The sequence below is a fragment of the Saimiri boliviensis genome, chromosome 9, assembly GCF_048565385.1.
Source record: "Saimiri boliviensis isolate mSaiBol1 chromosome 9, mSaiBol1.pri, whole genome shotgun sequence".
Lineage (NCBI taxonomy): Eukaryota > Metazoa > Chordata > Mammalia > Primates > Cebidae > Saimiri > Saimiri boliviensis.
This window is the reverse complement of record NC_133457.1, coordinates 39,249,000-39,268,268: the sequence shown is the minus strand read 5'-3', so window position 1 is coordinate 39,268,268 and position 19,269 is coordinate 39,249,000. Positions and strand designations below refer to the sequence as shown.

General features: G+C 40.6%; 2 protein-coding genes across 3 annotated transcripts in view; one reads left to right on the top strand and one right to left on the bottom strand.

Annotated features, from left to right (window-relative positions):
• NKIRAS1 (NFKB inhibitor interacting Ras like 1) overlaps positions 1–8,270 on the top strand; it is a 103,338-nt gene extending 95,068 nt beyond the window's left edge. The window contains exon 5 of one of the 2 annotated variants that reach the window (XM_074405725.1): positions 7,503–8,270. In XM_074405725.1, the coding sequence (XP_074261826.1) occupies positions 7,503–7,664 (162 nt within the window). In that variant the 3' untranslated portion in view covers positions 7,665–8,270. Of the gene's footprint in view, positions 1–7,495 lie in introns of both variants that reach the window. The other variant, XM_074405728.1, reaches the window with a different exon arrangement.
• The window catches only part of LOC101031220 (ubiquitin-conjugating enzyme E2 E1), an 85,878-nt gene that overhangs the window by 59,927 nt on the left and 6,682 nt on the right, over positions 1–19,269 (bottom strand). The gene's annotated exons all lie outside the window — the stretch shown is intronic.

Here is a 19,269-nt window from a genome sequence, read left to right as displayed (position 1 = left end):
TGGCCAACATGGCGAAACCCTGTCTCTAAAAAAAAATACAAAAAGCTATCCAGGCATAGTGGCAGGCACCTGTAATTCCAGCTATTCGGGAAGCTGAGGCAGGAGAATCGCTTGAACCTAGAAGAAAGAGGCTGCAGTAAGCTGAGATCACACCACTGTACTCCAGCCTGGGCAAGAGAGAGAGACTCCATCTTAATAATAAGAAGAAGAAATACAAAACTTAGCTGGGTGTGGCAGCACGTGCCTGTAGTCCTAGCTACTCAGGAGGCTGATGTGAGATGTCAAGGCTGCAGTGAGCTGTGATCACACCACTGCACTCCAGCCTGGGTGACAGAGTGAGACCCTGTCTCCAAAAAAAAAAAAAAAAAAAAAAAAAAAAAAAAAAAAAAGGAAAAAAAAAGAAAAAAAGTCTTCGTTTTGTTGTTAAACTAGCTCCTATACTTACTAAGCTGTATAGCTGCATATAACCTTACAGCTTGATTTCATAATCTGTAGAATGGGGGAAAAACAGATTCATTTTACCTACCAATATTAGTGTCATTTGGACCCTTTCACTTTAATCACCGAAATAGCTGACTGATCCAGAACTTAATCAAGCCAGACTAACTGGTCCCTCAGTCCAAGACTTTTACAACTAGACAAAAGTAAGTTTCTCTCTGGGTGCCTGTGGTCACGTTCCTTCAGGCTGGCTGTGGACAGCTGGTAGCAGTCTGCAACGTGAGAAAAAATAAAGCACACTTGCAGAGAGAAGCAGAGATGGGAGCTGGAAGGCTTCTGCTGTTTGTGAACATTACAGTTCTTGAGTCATCAGATGCATATTCAAATATCCCTATAATATTATCTTTTTATTTAAATGAGTTAATTAGACTGTTGTTACCTGCAACATCAAGAGTCTTAGCTAATAACAAAAGTGGCATCAGAATGACATTCTCCCCAAAGTACAGTGGTTGACTTCGGGCCCTAAAGCCAGACTGCGTGGGTTCTTCCGGCTCCTCCACTTACTAAGCTGCAAATAACCTTATACCTTGATTTCATAATCTGTAAAACGGGAATAAGTGACCATCAGTAGGAATGATTTAAGTTTCTAACGTTCAAAGTCCTTACAACAAAGCTTGACCCAGTTAAGAGCGCAACAGGTTACTTATCACCACCGCCTCCAAGGGGGATCTAAATTCTAGGATATACTGATTTGTTGATACTTCAGTGAGACCACTCATCTGACTGGACCCACTCCCTAGTGCACATGTGACACATAGAGAGCACTGACAAGGCCACTCTTAAGCAGGTACAGATTCCACTTCTAGGTGAATCAAGAAGAGTAATAAGGTAACAGAGAGAGACAAAAAAGAGTGTGGATTCTCCACAGCTCCAAGCATCACACTCTTCTTTCATTAGGAGCATCTACATAACCAAAATCCCAAACCTGCCTCTACTCCGATACTGAGTCTCACTGCTCTTCCTTTGATGCTGTTGGTTTTATGAGCCTCCGGGTTTCTATACATTTTTAGATCCAACAGATGACTTCAGCTTGCACCCCAACTCCCGCCAAAAAAAAAAAAAAAGTCACTCCCACTGGTATAACTCTTAAAATCCTTTATTATTTGTGATTTTTATTTGTGTGTGTGATGGGGGTAGGGCAAGAGCTGAAGGCTGTTGACCTTTGAGAACCCTAAATCTATTTATAATACATAATGACTGAGACTCCCTCTATCCACCCAATGGTGTTGTCAGGAAATATTAGAAGACTTCATACAAAGGGCTCAGAATAAATTAAACACCATCCTGAAAGGCTGCTTAACTAGAAGCAAGCATGCCCCAGACCACACATCAAGCACATGCATGTAAGAATCAAAGGATCCTGAAGAACCAGGAGGTAGTTAAATAATAAAGGAAAAATAATATATGCATGATTTTTCCAAAGATTTTTTTCTCGGCAAAAGTGTCTTTTAAAGTATTCTAGAGCCAAAATTCCAGGTGTACTGGCTAGGTAATAAGGAGTGGAGGGAAGCGGGAGGAAGGGAAACGTGGCATACCCACATCCTGACAACGCCAGGGCTGCTCTATGGAAATTCTCAAACAGCAGCAAGCTCCTCAAGAACCCAGGCGAAACAGAACCAAGCGATCCATGTCTATCAGCTCACAAATTCGCTGAAGGCGTTCTCCTTTTCTTCTACCTGCTTTTCTTTCAGAAATCCCTTATTTATAGAAGTAGCCAACGAAGCCTGAGGGGAAAACCGAAGCCCCCGTTTCTAACCTCTCTTCTAGACCCCGTTCCTTTCTCAGTTCCTCTTTCTCCTACTATCATTAGCTTGACCTCCATCTTTTCCTTGGGCTCCCTAAACCTGTAAACTCTCCCACTGCAGCACTTTTCCAGGAGAGTGCTGCCAGAAGAGTCCTGAGGAGGATGGAACTCAGGCCACTGGTAAACCTAGAGCTTTGGGAGGTCCAGGCAGAAGAAATGCTTGAGACCAGGAGTTTGAGACCAGCTCAGGCAACATGGCAAGACTCCACCTCTTAAAAAATGTAGAAATCAGCTGAGGCTGGGTGTGGTGATTCACACCTGTACTCACAGCACTTTGGGTGGCTGAGGCAGGAGGATCACTTGAGCTTAGGAGTTCCGGAACAGCCTGGGCAATACAGTGAGACCCCCATCTCTATTAAAAGAAAAAAAAAAAGCTGGACATGGTGGAGTACACCTGTTGTCCCAGCTACTCAGGAGGCTGAGGTGGGAGGATCTCTTGACCCCAGGAGTTCAAGGGTGCAGTGAGCTATGTTCATGCCATTGCATTTCAGCCTAGGCAACAAAGCGAGACCCTGTCTCTTTAAGGAAAAAAAAAAATTCCTCCATCTTATCAAAAATAAGAACTTAGTTTCAAGAATCAAAGAAAAAAATAAACAAAAAACAGGAAGGAACTGCCCCTCCTGCAACTGCCACCATCGAGCTTCAGCTTGTCAGAACCACTGGAGAGCTTTTATTTTCCACCCCAAATTTGCTGATCTCTCCCTCCTTCCATCCACCCTGTCCACTGAAAGTAAACCCCTGTTACTTATTGATGGGCACTCTTCCTCTTCCTGAGGTGTGCTGGGATAGGGACAGGCCTGGAAATCACCAGACAAGGGTGTGAGACGAATCTAAGGAAAACACTGCCATCACCTAAGGCTTAGATGAAATGGAATTGTGATAAAAATTATAAACAAATTTACATCTTAGGTCAGTCACTAATGAACCTTTACATAATGTCTTGTTCAATAGTTATATAATGTTTATTTATGTTGAGAGCATCTATCATTCTTTTCTATCACCCGATCATCTAATTCAGTGCTGTGTACACACAAACAAAAATGCTCAGCTTGTAATTTGAGTCAAATAAAAATTTTCAAGTCTTCTATTCTGATGGTGACTCCAAAGTTTCATTGCAAAGTAACTTCTATCTATATGCATCAACACCAATGCCTTTACCAGCAACTGCTTCAACTCACACTGGTAAATATCCAAATAATAATCCCATTTTCTCATAGATTTAAATATCCAACTTTTTAATCACTAAGTATACTGTGTATCTTCTCCAAAATTAAAGCTATATTTTAAATGTTATGGATGAATATTACATTTATACAATATACAAATTCTTCTTTTTACACAATAAAAGATTAAAACATACTGTATTCATGATTTCATTGCTTCAACCTATATATTTCTATGACTGACGGTAACATCTAAATGAAGTAACTGGTAACATTTATACAACTACTACTAAATGCTGTATTTTAATTTGTTTCAGTAATCATTCATACTTTTTAGGCATCTTCTGATGTTAGGTACAAGAAATAAAAATAATCATATTATTAAAAAACTCAGTCTGAAAGAGTGACAAACACAAATAAATGACCGTAACTGGATGTGAAAGTTTTAAAGAGGTATGTATTTAAAGTACCCTGGGGCGCAGATGAGAGCTGATGTGGAGTGAGTCATTTTTATCTGAGCTTTGAAAAATAAAAGGAAAGTTGGGAGAGAGAACATTCTAGGGGGCATATTGAAACAGTGAGGTACAAAGAGAAGAAATAAGATGGGAATATAAGCTGGACTCAGGCTATAAGGGATCTGAATATTACATAAAGATTGTGGGCATGTAATTCTAAGGGCAGTTGGGACCTTAGGTTTTTAAACAAAAGAATATAATAATTAAATCTACACTGGAGAACAGTAGAGGTAGATGGCAATTCCAATGAAAAATATCAGTGGCTAAGTTATAAAATAAGCCTCTTTTTAAATTTAAATACAGCTCAGCATATGAGTAAAATTCAACATGCAGCAACTTAAAGGAAGGTCTATACTTCATAAAGCAACTACAAGAGGCAGTAGAGCGTAATGGTTAGGCTTTGAAGGCTAGAACCTAAATACCAGCTTCTCCACTTAAGAGCCTAGTGACCTTGGGCAAGCTACTTAGGCATTTTAAGCTTCTCTTTCCTCATCTGTAAAATGAGAATAACAATTATATTTACATACTTAATAAAGTTAGCTGTTATTATTAAAGCTTTATCCCATTTTTAAAATCACCATAGTAAAGCAAAAAAGAAACCAAGCTAAAATCTGTATGGTCAATCTAAAGAGCTGTCCAGAATATCGCAAATCAGGCTTTCTACTGTTCCTTCATTATTCTGTATAAAGTGAATGAACACCCAGATTACTGGATATATTCATTCATTCATAGCATTTTAGAATTACCAAAACTCACCCCAAAGCCAAATATAAAATACAGGATTTTTTTTGGCATTATTATTATTATTATTGTTATTTGGTGGTGTTTCCCTTTGAGCAAATAGCCATGTTATGTCTGCACTGAAATTTTGTCCCTTTAAGAATTGTAAGTTTTTATAATGGGTAAGTGAAAAAAAATTCCTAAGGCCGCTTTTCTTAGCTGTTTATCAGCTGGGGGAAAGAGGGCGGGGAGTCATGAGAAACTGGTCCTTCACCAAGACAAACGACCCTTCTGCAAGAAATGATATAATTTCTTTTCAGTGTAACCAAAAACCTCCTGGCAACAGTTTAAGATATGCTAGAATTACATTTCATTTTATAAGTCATTTTTATAGCATATATATCAAAAAGGGATTTAGTACCTAAAGTTTCAAATACGTCTAAGAATGATTACACTGCTACTCCAATCTCTTCATCAGCGTTATGACCTGTTTACACCTCCCCTTTTCGACAAATATTCCAGCTGTCAAAACAAAAAACTATGAAAAAATTACAACTCCACAGAAGTGTCTACCAAATCAAGACCACTGGAAAGCATTCTCCCTCCACAGTCATATCACAGATTTAGGGCTTCACACTGTAGAGCAGGTGTCCCCAAACTACAGCCCGGGCCGCATGCGGCCCCCTGAGGCCATTTATCCGGCTCCCCGCCGCACTTCAGGAAGGGGCACCTCTTTCATTGGTGGTCAGTGAGAGGAGCACATTATATGGCGGCCCTCCAACGGTCTGAGGGACAGTGAACTGGCCCCCTGTGTAAAAAGTTGGGGGACGCCTGCTGCAGAGGTACGTCTTTTAGATATCACAGATAACCAAGTGACCAAGCCGCCTCCCAGACCGCTGACGTTCCCCGTTCTCCAGCTGCCCAACTCTCCTAGCTGCCCTGCTGTGTCATCTGCTGTTGCTGCTCGGAAGAAGGAGAAGCCAAATTCTTGATGCTTCCCCATGGCCAGACTCAGGCTGTCTGCACTTCAGGTGGACAGCCAGGAACCAGGGCAGGCACACTACAGGGACAACGAAGCTGTTTCAGTCAGCGTTAAGTGCTACCTATGCATTACAAATACCCATACTTCATCCAACCATTATGTCAAGACCAGGTGAGTAGGCTGTACTTCCTTTCACTGGTTGAGACACCAATTTGGGGTAACACGTCTTTAGGTTTTGCAAAATTCCTAGATGTGTTTGATACACAGATATCTAGATATAATAGAACTATTACATAAAGGTGAGTACAACTGCTTATAATGCCAAAAAGGTTTTAGAGAGTATCTGTAATAACCTTCATTTTTTTAATATGATTTTTTCAAAGCACTGAATCCTAATTTTTTTTTAAATGAGGATGTCACTACATTGCTCAGGCTGGAATGCAGTGGCAGCTCACAGGTGCAATCACAGTACACACACAGCTTCACATTCCCAGCCTTGAGTGATCCTCTAGCCTCAGTCTCCTAAATAGCTGGGACTACAGACATGCCCCATTGCACCCGCCTTCTCTCTTTTCATGAGTAAGACGTTTTATATGAGACATTCTCCAAATACAGGCCGACCGTGGTGGTATATCGCTCCTCCATTTAAGGCTCTCTGGCAGCTCTCTACTGAACCTGGAGTAAAATGTGACCCCGTCTCATTTCCCAGCACTCTGACCCTCACTCACTATGTCCAGCCACACTGGCCTGCCCCGCTCAGCACCTTTGTATTTGGTGTCCTTCAGCCCAAAATGCCCTTCACGTGGTTAGGTCCTCGTCATCAATCAGGGTCATTTCGCCAAAGTAGTGCCAACCAGTGTCCCAACCTGCCCAGTCACTCACTAAGCCATTTTACTCTATTTTAATTTCTTGGTACCGTTTTCTGAAATTACTTTGTACATTTGTTTCTATATGAATAAAACCTCCCTGAGCGCAGAGACAGGGCCTTTTTTACTGCTCTATCTTCAGTACCTGGCACAACAGTAAATGCTCGATAAATATTAGAATGAATGACTGAATACCAGGCGTCCCCAAACTACGGCCCCCTAAGGCCATTTATCCGGCCCCCCGCCGCACTTCAGGAAGGGGCACCTCTTTCATTGGTGGTCAGTGAGAGGAGCACAGTATGTGGCGGCCCTCCCAACGGTCTGAGGGACGGTGAACTGACCCCTTGTGTAAAAAGTTTGGGGACGCCTGCTGAATACAGTGAGGAGCCACTGGTTGTAACTGCATCTTAAATCAAAGGGCCACAAAATGGAATCAGCCAGGGCAGGCACAGGTCAAAAAAGCGCTGTCAGTGTTGTCAATGATTTGTATTGCTCAGCCTAGGTCACAGGGCAACAGGCAGCGAAACACAGGTGTGGCAGGCAGGAGACTGCCCTGCCCACCCCAGCTGAGTCACGGACAACCATGCCAGGATACACTTGCAAAACCAGGAGTAAGATTTAACCGGAACCAACAAAAATCTCTTAATAGTATGGGTAATCCTCATGATGCAAATGATGTGTATGTAGTATGTGACATTTTTTCAAAGTAATTCAAGAAACAGGATTAAAATCCTACGAGGTTTGGTAAATACTTGCTGGAGAATTAATCATACTTTCAAAGTTTAGCCCCATAATAATTGATATACACAGTCTGAGTACACAAAACCTTATCTCCTCCCTGAAAAGCCAACTGTCACAAACAGTTTTCTTGTTTAAGTTAGCACTGTCCACAAGAAATTTCTGAGAAAAATTCACCGAACTGGCTAACCATTTTTTTTTTTCTTAAGGGAGCAGGAAGGGGAGGAAGCACACCAGAATGGGAGAAAGCCAGAAATGTATAAGGACACTAACAAGATTTCAAGCAGAAAGGAAACTGCAAATGCAGCCTGCAGGACTGTTACTGGCATACTGAGATCCAACATAGCATTTCTTTCTATGCACCTTCAGGTCAAATGACAATGAGCAAATGTTATCATCCTCAAACCTAGTGCTCCTTGAGGAGTCTGAAGGATATCACAGGAGCTTCAGAACTGAAAGATGACTGCTTTTACAGGGGGGCTGACATTCAAATTTCAAGTTCAAATCTCAGAAAGCAATGAAAACTGGACTATAATGAACCATTAACTGCAGAAAGATTTTACGAGTGGCTCTGGAGAAATGAAAAGAGTAGAAAGTAAAACATAGTACCAGTCACCTGGAGACAGACGGATAAAACTACCATCACTTTTTTCTCTAAGTCATTAAAGAATGCCTTTCTTCACAAATGCATTATCAATACACACCTCACAATAAACAGAACACAGAGACAGAGAAGGGAGCATCCCGTCCTTCCTAGCTCCAAATTTCTACAACAAATTTGGGCTCCAAGATCTTAACAGTTTTAACTTTTTTGCCAAAATCATGTGTTTTAACTTGCTACAATACAGAATTTCCTCCCAACACAGGTAAATGTAAGTCATTACAGTAAAATGTAGAAGCAGAAATCCCCACATCTGCATAGAATCCAGTAGTGTGGATGCAAAGAATGGCAACAACTTCAAATTTCAGTTCGAACAAGAACTGTGCCCAAAATAAATAAATAAATAAATAAATAAATAAATAAATAAATAAATAAAAACAAAAAAAGAACTGTGCCCTTAATATATCATTTACTTTAGGACTGGTCCGTATCACTTAACAATGTTTACTTTGGATGTGAGAACATCTCAGAATACTAAGCTAAAAAGATAAAATGTCTTTTCGGGGGCTAACAATCTCCCTGACAGATAAGTTACGCATTCCAAGGACTTCCAGAGAGAGGGTTACTCAGAAAAAGGCCAAAGCAGTGTGGCATACTAGCAAGTAGTACATGATGCTGCTAACTTTACTGCCAGTCTCTGTACACACATTACTATAACCACTTAACGTACATTTGTTCTGAAATATTTACTTAGGTTAGAGGAAAGTTATCTTTCATGTTTATAAAAAATCCTCCTGGGTGCTTGTAATAAAACAAATGTTTTCTTTTAGGGTCTTTTTCTCTGCTAAGTCAACTATCTCCTTTTATTTAGGATAAATGTGTTCTAGCAAAGTCTGCTAAGAAATAAATTTTTATAACGGCAATTCTAATAAATTACCTTAAAAACTGAGATGTACTCCCATTGAGGGGGAAAGGCTGTTAAGTGGTGGTAGCATAACAATTTAAATTACTTGTGGAGCAAAATTCCTATGTGGCCAAAACATTTGTGGTTCCACATGTTATTTTTTGCTTTTCCTCTGGCAGTACAGTACCTAATGCTTTTGTGATTCCAACTAATTACTCTCTGATTTAGAATAATGACTCCTAATCCTGAAACTTCTAAAATTCTACCCTCAATTATCAAGTTAAGCAGGACCAAGAGTATCTGGCATAATCTGAAACCAATTATTCAGACATGATCAGTGGACAATTAGAAAGATAATGCTTATATGGTACTTTAAGAGTTCTAAGTATATCCAATGTAAAGCATTAACGTAACAGTCAATATTAAAAGAATGAAAAACAAGCCAGGCACTGAGACTCACACCTGTAATCCTGCACTTTGGGAGGCTGAGGCAGACAGATCACAAGGTCAGGAGTTCGAGACCAGCCTGGCCTACATGGTAAAACCTCATCTCTACTAAAAATACAAAAAATAGCCGGCCATGGTGGCATGCACCTGTAACCCCAGCTACTCAAGAGGCTGTGGCAGGAGAATCACTTGAACCCTGGAGGCTGTGGTTGCAGTGAGCAGAGATCCCACCACTGCACTCCAGCCTGGGCAACAGAGCAAGGCTCTGTTGGGGGAGGGGGAATGAAAAGCATTAAATATGATAACTTACGCTGTGTTAAAAGTAAATACATACACCCAACTCATTCCAGTGCCTTCTCCAGCTTGAACAGATTACAAAAAGTCTATGCAAATCAAAGCAGGCAAAACATTTTTCAGGATGGCAGCAGCAATTTACTGACTTTCCAATTTATCCAGTAGTTTCAAACCAAGTCTTGTAAAAGAGATTCATCAAGATGTAATACATGAACCTGACACTATTGACTTGTAAGTACATCAGGTTCATGTATTATATCCACGGAACAATGTTAACCTAAAGATCACAAAGGACTTCAATCTCATAAAGTAGAAGTTAACTTGTTTTGGTGAGGAAAGAGGGGAGGAGGGAGATCAGAAAAAAAAAAAATCCTTTGAGAATCCACAAAAATGGTAGGCCCTTTCCCTGCCCTCCCCGCAAAATTATATATACCGTTAAGAAATTCTGCCCTAAAATGTGGAAATTCGATAATACCAGATCACTTTTCTAGACAAATACAATGAAATATTCTAACTAGGAAGAGTACTACAAACACATTTTCCTTCTTGAAAATCATTCTTCCTTTTCCATCGTCTCTCCTCTAAACCAGCGTAGACATGTGAGGGTCACCAACAAAGCTGAGCTGAAATCTAGTGGTTACCTGCTGGCCTTCGGCTCTTTCCACCTCACAGCATCACTCAGACTTCATCACCTCCAACCTTCCGCTCAACTGCTTTCTCGTACCACACTGTGGATTTTCCTTGTCTCCTTTGCTGGCTCTTCCTAGTGTACACTTCTAAATGCTAGATGCCTGAGTCTCCATCCTGGCCACTCTTCTCACGAAGCCTTTCCTTTCCAGGAGAGATAAGGGCATTCCCAAGTCACTCAAGAGCCTCTATTTGGTAAGGTCTCCCAAATGTGCACGTATCTCAAGCTCACAATATTCCTCAGAGCTCCAATTACCTATCTCTAACTTATTTTTGACACCTTCATTTGGATGCCTCATGAGAATAGATTTCAAATCTAACACAAGTCCAAAAAAGGAGTCATTTCCTTCATCTCCCCCTATCCACCACACATGTACCCTATGGCCCTATTCTAGGCCTAGAAGTCTACCTATCAGTAAAACAGCACCACCATCTAGCCAACTGCAACAAAGTAATGCAGAAACCTGGAGTCATTCTTGTTCCTGTCCCTCATCTCTCACATGCAATTCATCAACAGGTCCCTTTGTTCTACCGTATCTCCACCACCACCACCTTAATCCTAGCCACCTGTACCAGCTAGCTTGACACAGAGCAAGCAATATCCTCCTTCCTGATCTCCCTTCCTTCTACTACTGTCTTCCTCCCAGCTATTTTCCATGCAGCCGGGAGGCTGGGAAAAGCCTTCTGAAGCATTACTGAGAAAAATACACTCTCTCCACTTACTGTGGTTTACAAAATCAGAATCACCTGACTCTTTCCCCCATCAGGGCCTGTTTTTACCTTCCCTCTGTCCCACATGTCTTCTGGTACTTTTCACAAGGCCATTTCCTTTCCTATCTTTTAGGTCTTTGACTACATGGCTTTGTAAGCCTTCTCTGGGTCACCCTCATCCCCCTCCCCAATTATTCTCCTTTGCTGCACTCTGTCAATTTCTTTCCTACTGGTCATTACAACTTGTATTAATCCTTTTGCTTAGTTACTGTTTGTACTGTCTACTAAAATCCAGGTTTCACAAGCCAGAGGCCCGGTCTGTTTTAGTCACAGAACAATACCTAGCACACAGCAGACACTCTAATGTCTTAAATGATGATCTGATTTATGCATGTCACTGTCACATGTACAACACTGCTTCATGGTAATCATGCTGACCTATGAGCTGCATCACTTTTAAAATTTTTCTCCAGGTAAGAGCATCCCAAGCTGCTCTATTTACTCTCATCTGTTTGAAAATGTGCCTCAATGCCTTTTTCTGTAGAATTTACTAGAGGTCTATCCACATCAATTTTCCATCGATCAATTTAAATAAACACAAATGCCCAATGTCCTGGCAGTACATATAATGATCATCATTTCAATGCTAGTAGATCCTATTAAGACTTCTCCGTTGAGTATTACTATTTAAAATTTAGTAATGACTCAGATCACTACACACGAGTCAGACTGACACCTGCTGCCAATCTGCCTGAGAACGCCATGTAAAACTAGATAACAGTTTCTTTACTTCGGGTTTGCATTTACTTCGTCATATTTGGGTCGGTATGTACTTTGGAAAGCAGAAATAATTCCATTTTCAACTGCTCTGTTAAAGTATTAGTGAACAATACACTGCCTCAGTGGTTTGCTGTCACTATAGCAAAACCCAGTGACAACTTTCATATGTTCTATGCATGAAAACCTTTGCCTTTGTAAGATTTCCTGAGTGGGGTGGGACATCAGCTTGGCCTTCCAAAGGCTGGTCATCTACGTTAATGTGCCATGGACTCCACGAAGCAATCCATAATCAATGGATATATGTTTCAAGAAAAGAGCCGTTAGCATACAGCAGAGTTCCTGGATTACCGTTCTCAAGCAGGGGCTTTGATGAGCTTTTAGCCTATAAAGGAGGAGGTTTCCCAGAGGATTAGAAGCATATTCTGACACCAGCTACTAGGTCTTTTGTTTTACTTTAGAGCATGGTGGCATAAAAGAGGCTGAATAAGAATGGGCTTATTATGAAACCCAGTTTCACTTCACTGGTGACAGGCAATGTGTCAGATGTCTCAGGCGGGTGCCAGCAACTCTAACATAACCAACTATCTGGAATAGCTTTAGGATTTGGGGGACCATCTCTAGGAACCCAGTTTATTTAGCACCCCTAGACCCTTGCTCACTTGTTCACAAATGGTAACTTTATAGTAAGGTTACCATTTGTACCTCTGTAGACTAAGAGTCCATGCCACATTACAGGGACCTTGAGAAACCTTACATAAAATCAAAACAAGCAATTCAAAGGTGTTATATTTTCTCTAATACACCTTTTCTCAATCGAGCCTGCAGCAGAGATCACATCTTTTTTTTTTATCACACTGACATCCAGAGCTTCACTGTGATTGCAGGCAGGACAAAATTGCCACAACTGCTTGGGTGCCAACTCAGAAAGACTGCCAGCAATGGACAGCTGTAAAATGTGACAGCCATTTCCCCAGTAATTTCCATTATTTTCTGAAGAGGATAATGAAGATGTCCTATTAAACCATCAGACCAAATTAGGTTTTTGTGTTTTAACAAATATGTATTGTTTACCTACCCTTTCTTGGACACTGTAGGGATACAAAAACATAATAATCCCTGCTCTCAAGGAACTTAAAAGTCTACCAGGAAAGCATACAAACCAAGTAACAACAGAGAGATGCTGCTGCTTTTCAGTTCTATACAGGTACCTAGAGTGCTATTAATCCTCTAGAAAACTGTGTAGCAAAGTTCCAGGCTACAGCCTTTCTAAACATACACTCTCCCACTTACGGCGTAAGTTCTCTAGCGCCATCACCTTCTCTCCGCCTATGTCATAAAACGTGACATCTGCCTCTCCAGCATTTTTACTCTTTTCCTCTCTACATCTGCTTCTTCCTCTCAGCCTACAAAACACACACCTACATTCTTACACTTTGGCGCCCCAAGAGAACATGTCCTTGATGTCCCTCTAGGGACTTTCACAACCTTGTGGATTTCCTTCTACTCCTTTCTCCAAGTCCTCTTCATTTCCCGTCCTCTGTCTGTAGACATCCCTCAAAGCACAATTCTTTCCTCTTCCAGTCTCGGCAATCTTGTGCACTCTGCCGTCACCCACACTTTCCAATCTAACGTGGACTACCAAAAGCAGTCCCAGCCCCAGCTCCATCGCCAGGCCGCCTCAGATCCAATTCCGTGTGTTTAGTGCAAAGCTAAACGCACGGAAGCATCGTCATGCCTACAGCTCACTTGCAAATGGTTCCACAAAATTAACGTACAGAGATAAGAGAGACAAAGCAAACACGGTGAAATTTTGCTGAAGGGCGGGCACTTGCGGTATCATTCCTTTAACAGCTGACGTAGCTGTGGAAATCTTGAAACTAAAGCAGCTGGGAAAAACATGTAGGGTCAGAATCAAAGACAGCAATCACTGTCCTTGCCTTTTAGGAAGCTGACAATCTAATTTGTCTAATCTAATCTGAAAGTAGGCCATGTAGATCTGGGAGCTCAACGACTGATTTAATCATAAACTCAAATATATAATCAAACTGCAAATATTTACTGAGGACCTACTAAGTGGCAGCAACATGCTAAGCATTGTATGTGATCAACAAAGCAAATAGTAAAACCTTTTTTTAGCCCTGGGGACAGGAGCTATCCATCTCTGCCTCCCTCAAACCGGTTGTTCATCTTCCTGCCTTATTTACTTCGGTTAATCCACCACCAACTTCCCAACACCCTGAAGAACCTGACTCCTCATCAAGCCCTCCACAGTCCCATGGATTCTACTGTCTTCTCTCTTTCCTCTCCCCTTTGATGATCACCGTTTACACCCCAGCCCTCATAACTTTCCACCTGGACTACTGCTGCAGTCTCCAAGGCTCCTGTTCTACCAAGCTCTACCCAATCCTTCCTATTTCTATCCAGAGAGCCAGCTCTATTTGACTGCCAGTCCCTAATCAAAAGGGTTTCAATGATTCTCCAGCATATAGGAAATAAAATTTAAAGCCTTAGCCTGACGCTGAAGAACACAAGCTTTATCTCTTACTATTTATTCTCCCACTAATGTTTCTCACTCTCCAGTCACAGCTTTTACTCACTTCTGCCCAATAGTGCTCTTTTTCTGTCTTCCCTCTGCTGTCCTGGCTTACACTGTTTCCAACATCAGGGATATCCCTTATTCTTCCCCACCCCACTTCTCACCTCCTCCACGAAGCTCTCCCAGATTACTAAGTACTCCAGCCACAATCCTTCAAACTCAAATCAATCTCTCACTCCTCTGAAACTTCATATTTTCCAAATAATATTTCTTTTTTTTTCTGAGAACCTAATATTTATATTTCTAAGTACCATTCAAAATCTGTGTGCATGTCTTACCACCCTTACTAGATTATGAACTAACTCCATGAAGGTAGTGCCTTTTCATTTATAACAGGCCCTCCAAGTTTGTGACAGGCATTTAATATCCGTGTTCGTAATAAGAATCCCTAAAAACTGTGAGTGTTGCCTTCTAAGCTATAAGCATCTTTCTCAAGATACTGATTAATATTTTAACAGTGGTATAGCTGTTTTGTGATAAAACACCTATAATATGAAATCTGCCATTTGAACCGTGTCATTCAGTGGCAGTAATTACACTCACAATATTGTGCAACCATCACCATTATCTCCAAAATTTTTACCGCCGCAAACAGAAACTCTGTATTCATTAAGAAGTAACTCCCCATTCTCCCCTCCCCTCGGTCCCTGAAAACCTCTCATCTGTCCTTTTTTTTTTAGATGCCATCTCACTGTGTCTCCCAGCTGGAGTACAGTGGTGTGATCTCGGCTCTCTGCAACCTCTGCCTCCCAGGTTCAAGTGATTCTCCTGCCTCAGCCTCCCAAGTAGCTGGGACTACAGGTGTGTGCCCCCCATGCCCAGCTAATTTTTGTATTTTTAGTAGAGACAGAGTTTCACCATGTCGGCAAGATGGTCTCAATCTCTCAACCTTGTGATCCGCCCGTCTCGGCCACCCAAAGGACTGGGATTACAGGCATGAGCCACTGCGCTGGGTCTATTGTCTGTGCCTGTCCTTATGAGTTTGCCTATTCCAGGCATTCCACATGTAAGTGGAATCATACACTATTTGTCTTTTGGGGTCTAGTTTATTTCACTTAGTTTAACATTTTTAAGGTTCATCCATGTTGTAGCCACACATCAGAAATTCACTCCTTTATAGCTGAATATTCCATTTTATGTATTGACCAGATTTTGTTCATCCACTCATCTGCTGACAGACACTTGGGTTTTTTCCACTTTTTGCCTACTATGAATAATGCTATGAATACTGACACACAAGTACCTGTTTGAGCCTCTGTTTTTAATTATTCAGGGTTCATAGCTAGGAGTAAAATTATTGGGTTCTATGGTAATTCTGTTTAGCTTCTGGAGGAATAATAATAGTATAGTTTTACAATCCAGATACAGTCTTTTGGTAAACACAGCCACCACAAGAGTTCCTACTCATTTGAAAGGCAATTCATTTCCAGACAGGTTTCTTTCCTCTCTAATAAGAAAGGCCCCAGGTGATGATCTAATTCCCAACAGCCTGACCCTAGTATGGGTGTTATTTTCATTGTGCTGAAACCCCATTTTCTTGGTCGTCACAATTTTTCAACACTGCCTTTACATGCATAAAGGTATACACACTGTAATGGTGATAAAACTAAACATCATTCACGTAAGTTTAAGTCACACTTCTATCCTTAATGCATTTAGCTTAGTAACATAAGATGAATGAAAAATATTAAAAGGAAGAAATCTTTTCAGCACATAGATACAGAGTTGTGTAAAGGATGACTTCTGCCGAACCTATTTCTTACACCCAAACAACCATTTACAACATGCTGAACCTGGACGAGGTAGGCAGCATTCCACTGTTGCAAGGAAAGGATCTCATTTCATTCTGAACCATGATGAGCAGCCTGGGACTTCTGAACTGACATCTCATTACCATTACCACCAATTCAGGAAGGTATTATACTGCCAGAAAAATACAACCATGTAAATTCACAGAAACTACCTGGAAGTATACAAAGTGCTAACTTGCATCCCTGTGCAAGCAGCAGGACCAGAAAGAGGTCATGAGGACTATCTTTTGCTTTTTACTCTACAAACGTCTGTATTTGAATTTTTAAAAAACATGCATTCTTGTATGACATAATGGCTTAAAACTATTTAAAATATAGGCAGTATTAGACCAAAAAAAAAAAAAAACAACAACAACAACTAATATCAGGGCCAGGCACCCTAGCTCACACCTGTAATCCTAGCACTTTGGGAGGCTGAAGTGGGTGGACTACTTGAGACCAGGAGTTCAAGATCAGCCTGGCCAACACGGAGAAACCCAGTCTCTACAAAAAAATTAACCAGGTGTAGTGGTGAGCGCCTGTAGTCCCTGCTACTTGGGGGCCTAAGGCAGGACAGCTTGAGCCCAGGAGGTCAAGGCTGCAGTGAGCACCACTGCACTCCAGCCTGGGTGACAAAGTGAGACCCTGTCAGAAGGAAGGACGGACGGAACGGAAGGAAGGATGGATGGAAAGACAGACAGGCAGAAGGAAGGAAGGAGGAATTATTTTTCTCCCCCATGCCTGAAGTGTTTAATCACTTTACAGACGTTTTAGTCTAAAATAGCACCCCCATCTGAATTTTTAGGTTTCAAGTCATTATGTGAGACATTTACCCATAAATCAAATGTATCCAGTAAATAAAATCTGAAGTTTAAAGGACTTACGTAAAATATGCCATTTAGTATGTTCAGACATACTGTCTACAGATATTCATATCTACAGGCTAGTTATAACTAGTCAATTTAGCAAAGCTTGAGCCTTGGGCTATAAGTAACAGCTGCAAAACTGACTCTAGTGGCCCAGAGTTCATCAGTTATCTAAAAGGCATCATTTTACAATCCAAGATCTGGCACACTTTAAGGAATCATTACAAAGTTAACATATTTTTTTCCTCTAAAAGAACAGAGCCAAATAATAGGGGAATAAAAGCCTAACCAAAATGCAGAGTGAGATGGGAAACTTCTGTGGGTGTACCTACCTACACACACACACACACACACACACACACACACACAAACAAACAAAAACAAAAAACAGTTCAGAGATACTAAAATTAAGAATTTGATTTCTATGTGAACATAAAGCAGTTTGAAAATACTTAAAATTACTTTGGACCACGTCATTGAACATAATATGCACCGTGTTCCAAAAAATATCTACCCAACACAATATACAACATTAAGAATTTCATTTTCTGTTTTTATACATAACATACCAAGCAACTGCATTTCACATAGGTTTTGAAGTACAATAACTTTAAGTATTTTTGCCAAGTGCTGGAATTAGTGAGCACAAGCAGTGTACCTTCCTTCAAGAGGAGCAATTCCACTGATTTGCAATAATCAACTGTTAATAATTGAGAAGTTACTATGTGCCAAGTGTCGTATTTTAATCACATGTTTAAAACTACACATTGAATATCAACTGAAGAAAGGAAGTACAGCAAAGGGTAAAAACACAAGATACACTAATTGAAAACCAATTAGTTAACTCATTCAAATCTCATGCTCTCATGCTGAGGGCACTTTTAAACATGTATGCACTTAATACATCATTTAATTCATAGATTTTCATTGGCTGCTGACTTCAGAAAGTATCCCCAAGGCCAGGTTCGGTGGCTCACGCCTGTAGTCCCAGCACTTTGGGAGGCCGAGGCAGGTGGATCATGGTATCAGGTTCAAGGTTCAAGACCGGCCTGGCCGACACGATGAAACTCCCTCTCTACTAAAAATTCAAAAATTAGCTGGGCATGGTGTTACACCTGTAATCCCAGCTACTTGGGAGGCTGAGGCAAGAGAACTGCTTGAAGTGGGACCCAGGAAACGGAGGTTGCAGTGAGTCAAGACTGCGTCACTGCTTTCCAGCCTGGGTTACAGAGTGAGACTCTATCTCAAAAAGATTAAAAAAAGTATCCCCAAACTAAATTATCCATCTTTATCTCCAATATAGTACATTAAAATAGTAAATAATTAAATCCCATAAGGTAACAGCACAAAACATAAAATCAAACTCATTTAAGAGAACTGAATATTGGGACTACTATGTAATACTAAGACAGCACCACTAGCAAGCCAATCAAAAGTAAAAATTTTAATTCACATGACTCAAATGGCCCCACTGGAAAATAGCTTCTGAAAATAAAGTCATCCTTATTGTTAAAAGACAACGTAATATACATTCACTTGCAAAATGAAGATGTCTCATATTTTCTCTGAAATCAGAGATTTTTCTCAAAATTTAGCATTTTGAGCTTTGTCTCCCCAACACCAACCACCCAATGGCCACCCAGTTTGGAGCGTCATCATGGCCAAAGGTTTCACCTTAAAGGGGTAATTAGGAGGGTTTTCCAAAATCAAAAAAGTTCCACATGCCTCAGTAGCATAAACGTCTCAACACAGAAACTCAGTTAAAATGATGTGAAACTGAAGTGTACTTAGGCTGCTTTTTAAAAATAACCAATCCCATGAAAATCTTCAAATGGCTTACAATTTTAGATTTGATCGTGCTTATTCATAAGAAAGACATTATATGTTTTAATCAATGTTATTAATAACACACACGTAGGAGACACAATGCCAAACAGGAGCAACAGCCAGTGAGCACAGATCGACCTTGGGGAATGGACTTGGATTCCATACAAACAACCAAGGCAAGCTACAGGATTTCATTTGAACCACCATCATCAAAATAACGTGTCATCATAGGCTTTAGTCTTATTATTTCTCCACTTCTCAACCATCGGAAGAGATTCTTATTAACCATGAAAGAAATCCTCTAGAATTAAGTGTTTCAATTGTAAACTACAGTTATAGAACATTTCAAACTCAAAATGACTTTTCTTACAAAACAGGACAAAATTTCACCAAAGTGCATCCCACAACATTAGGAATGAATGTAACCGAAATGCAATAGTTGCGTATTTAGTCCACTAATCTAATCATAGTTTACAAAGT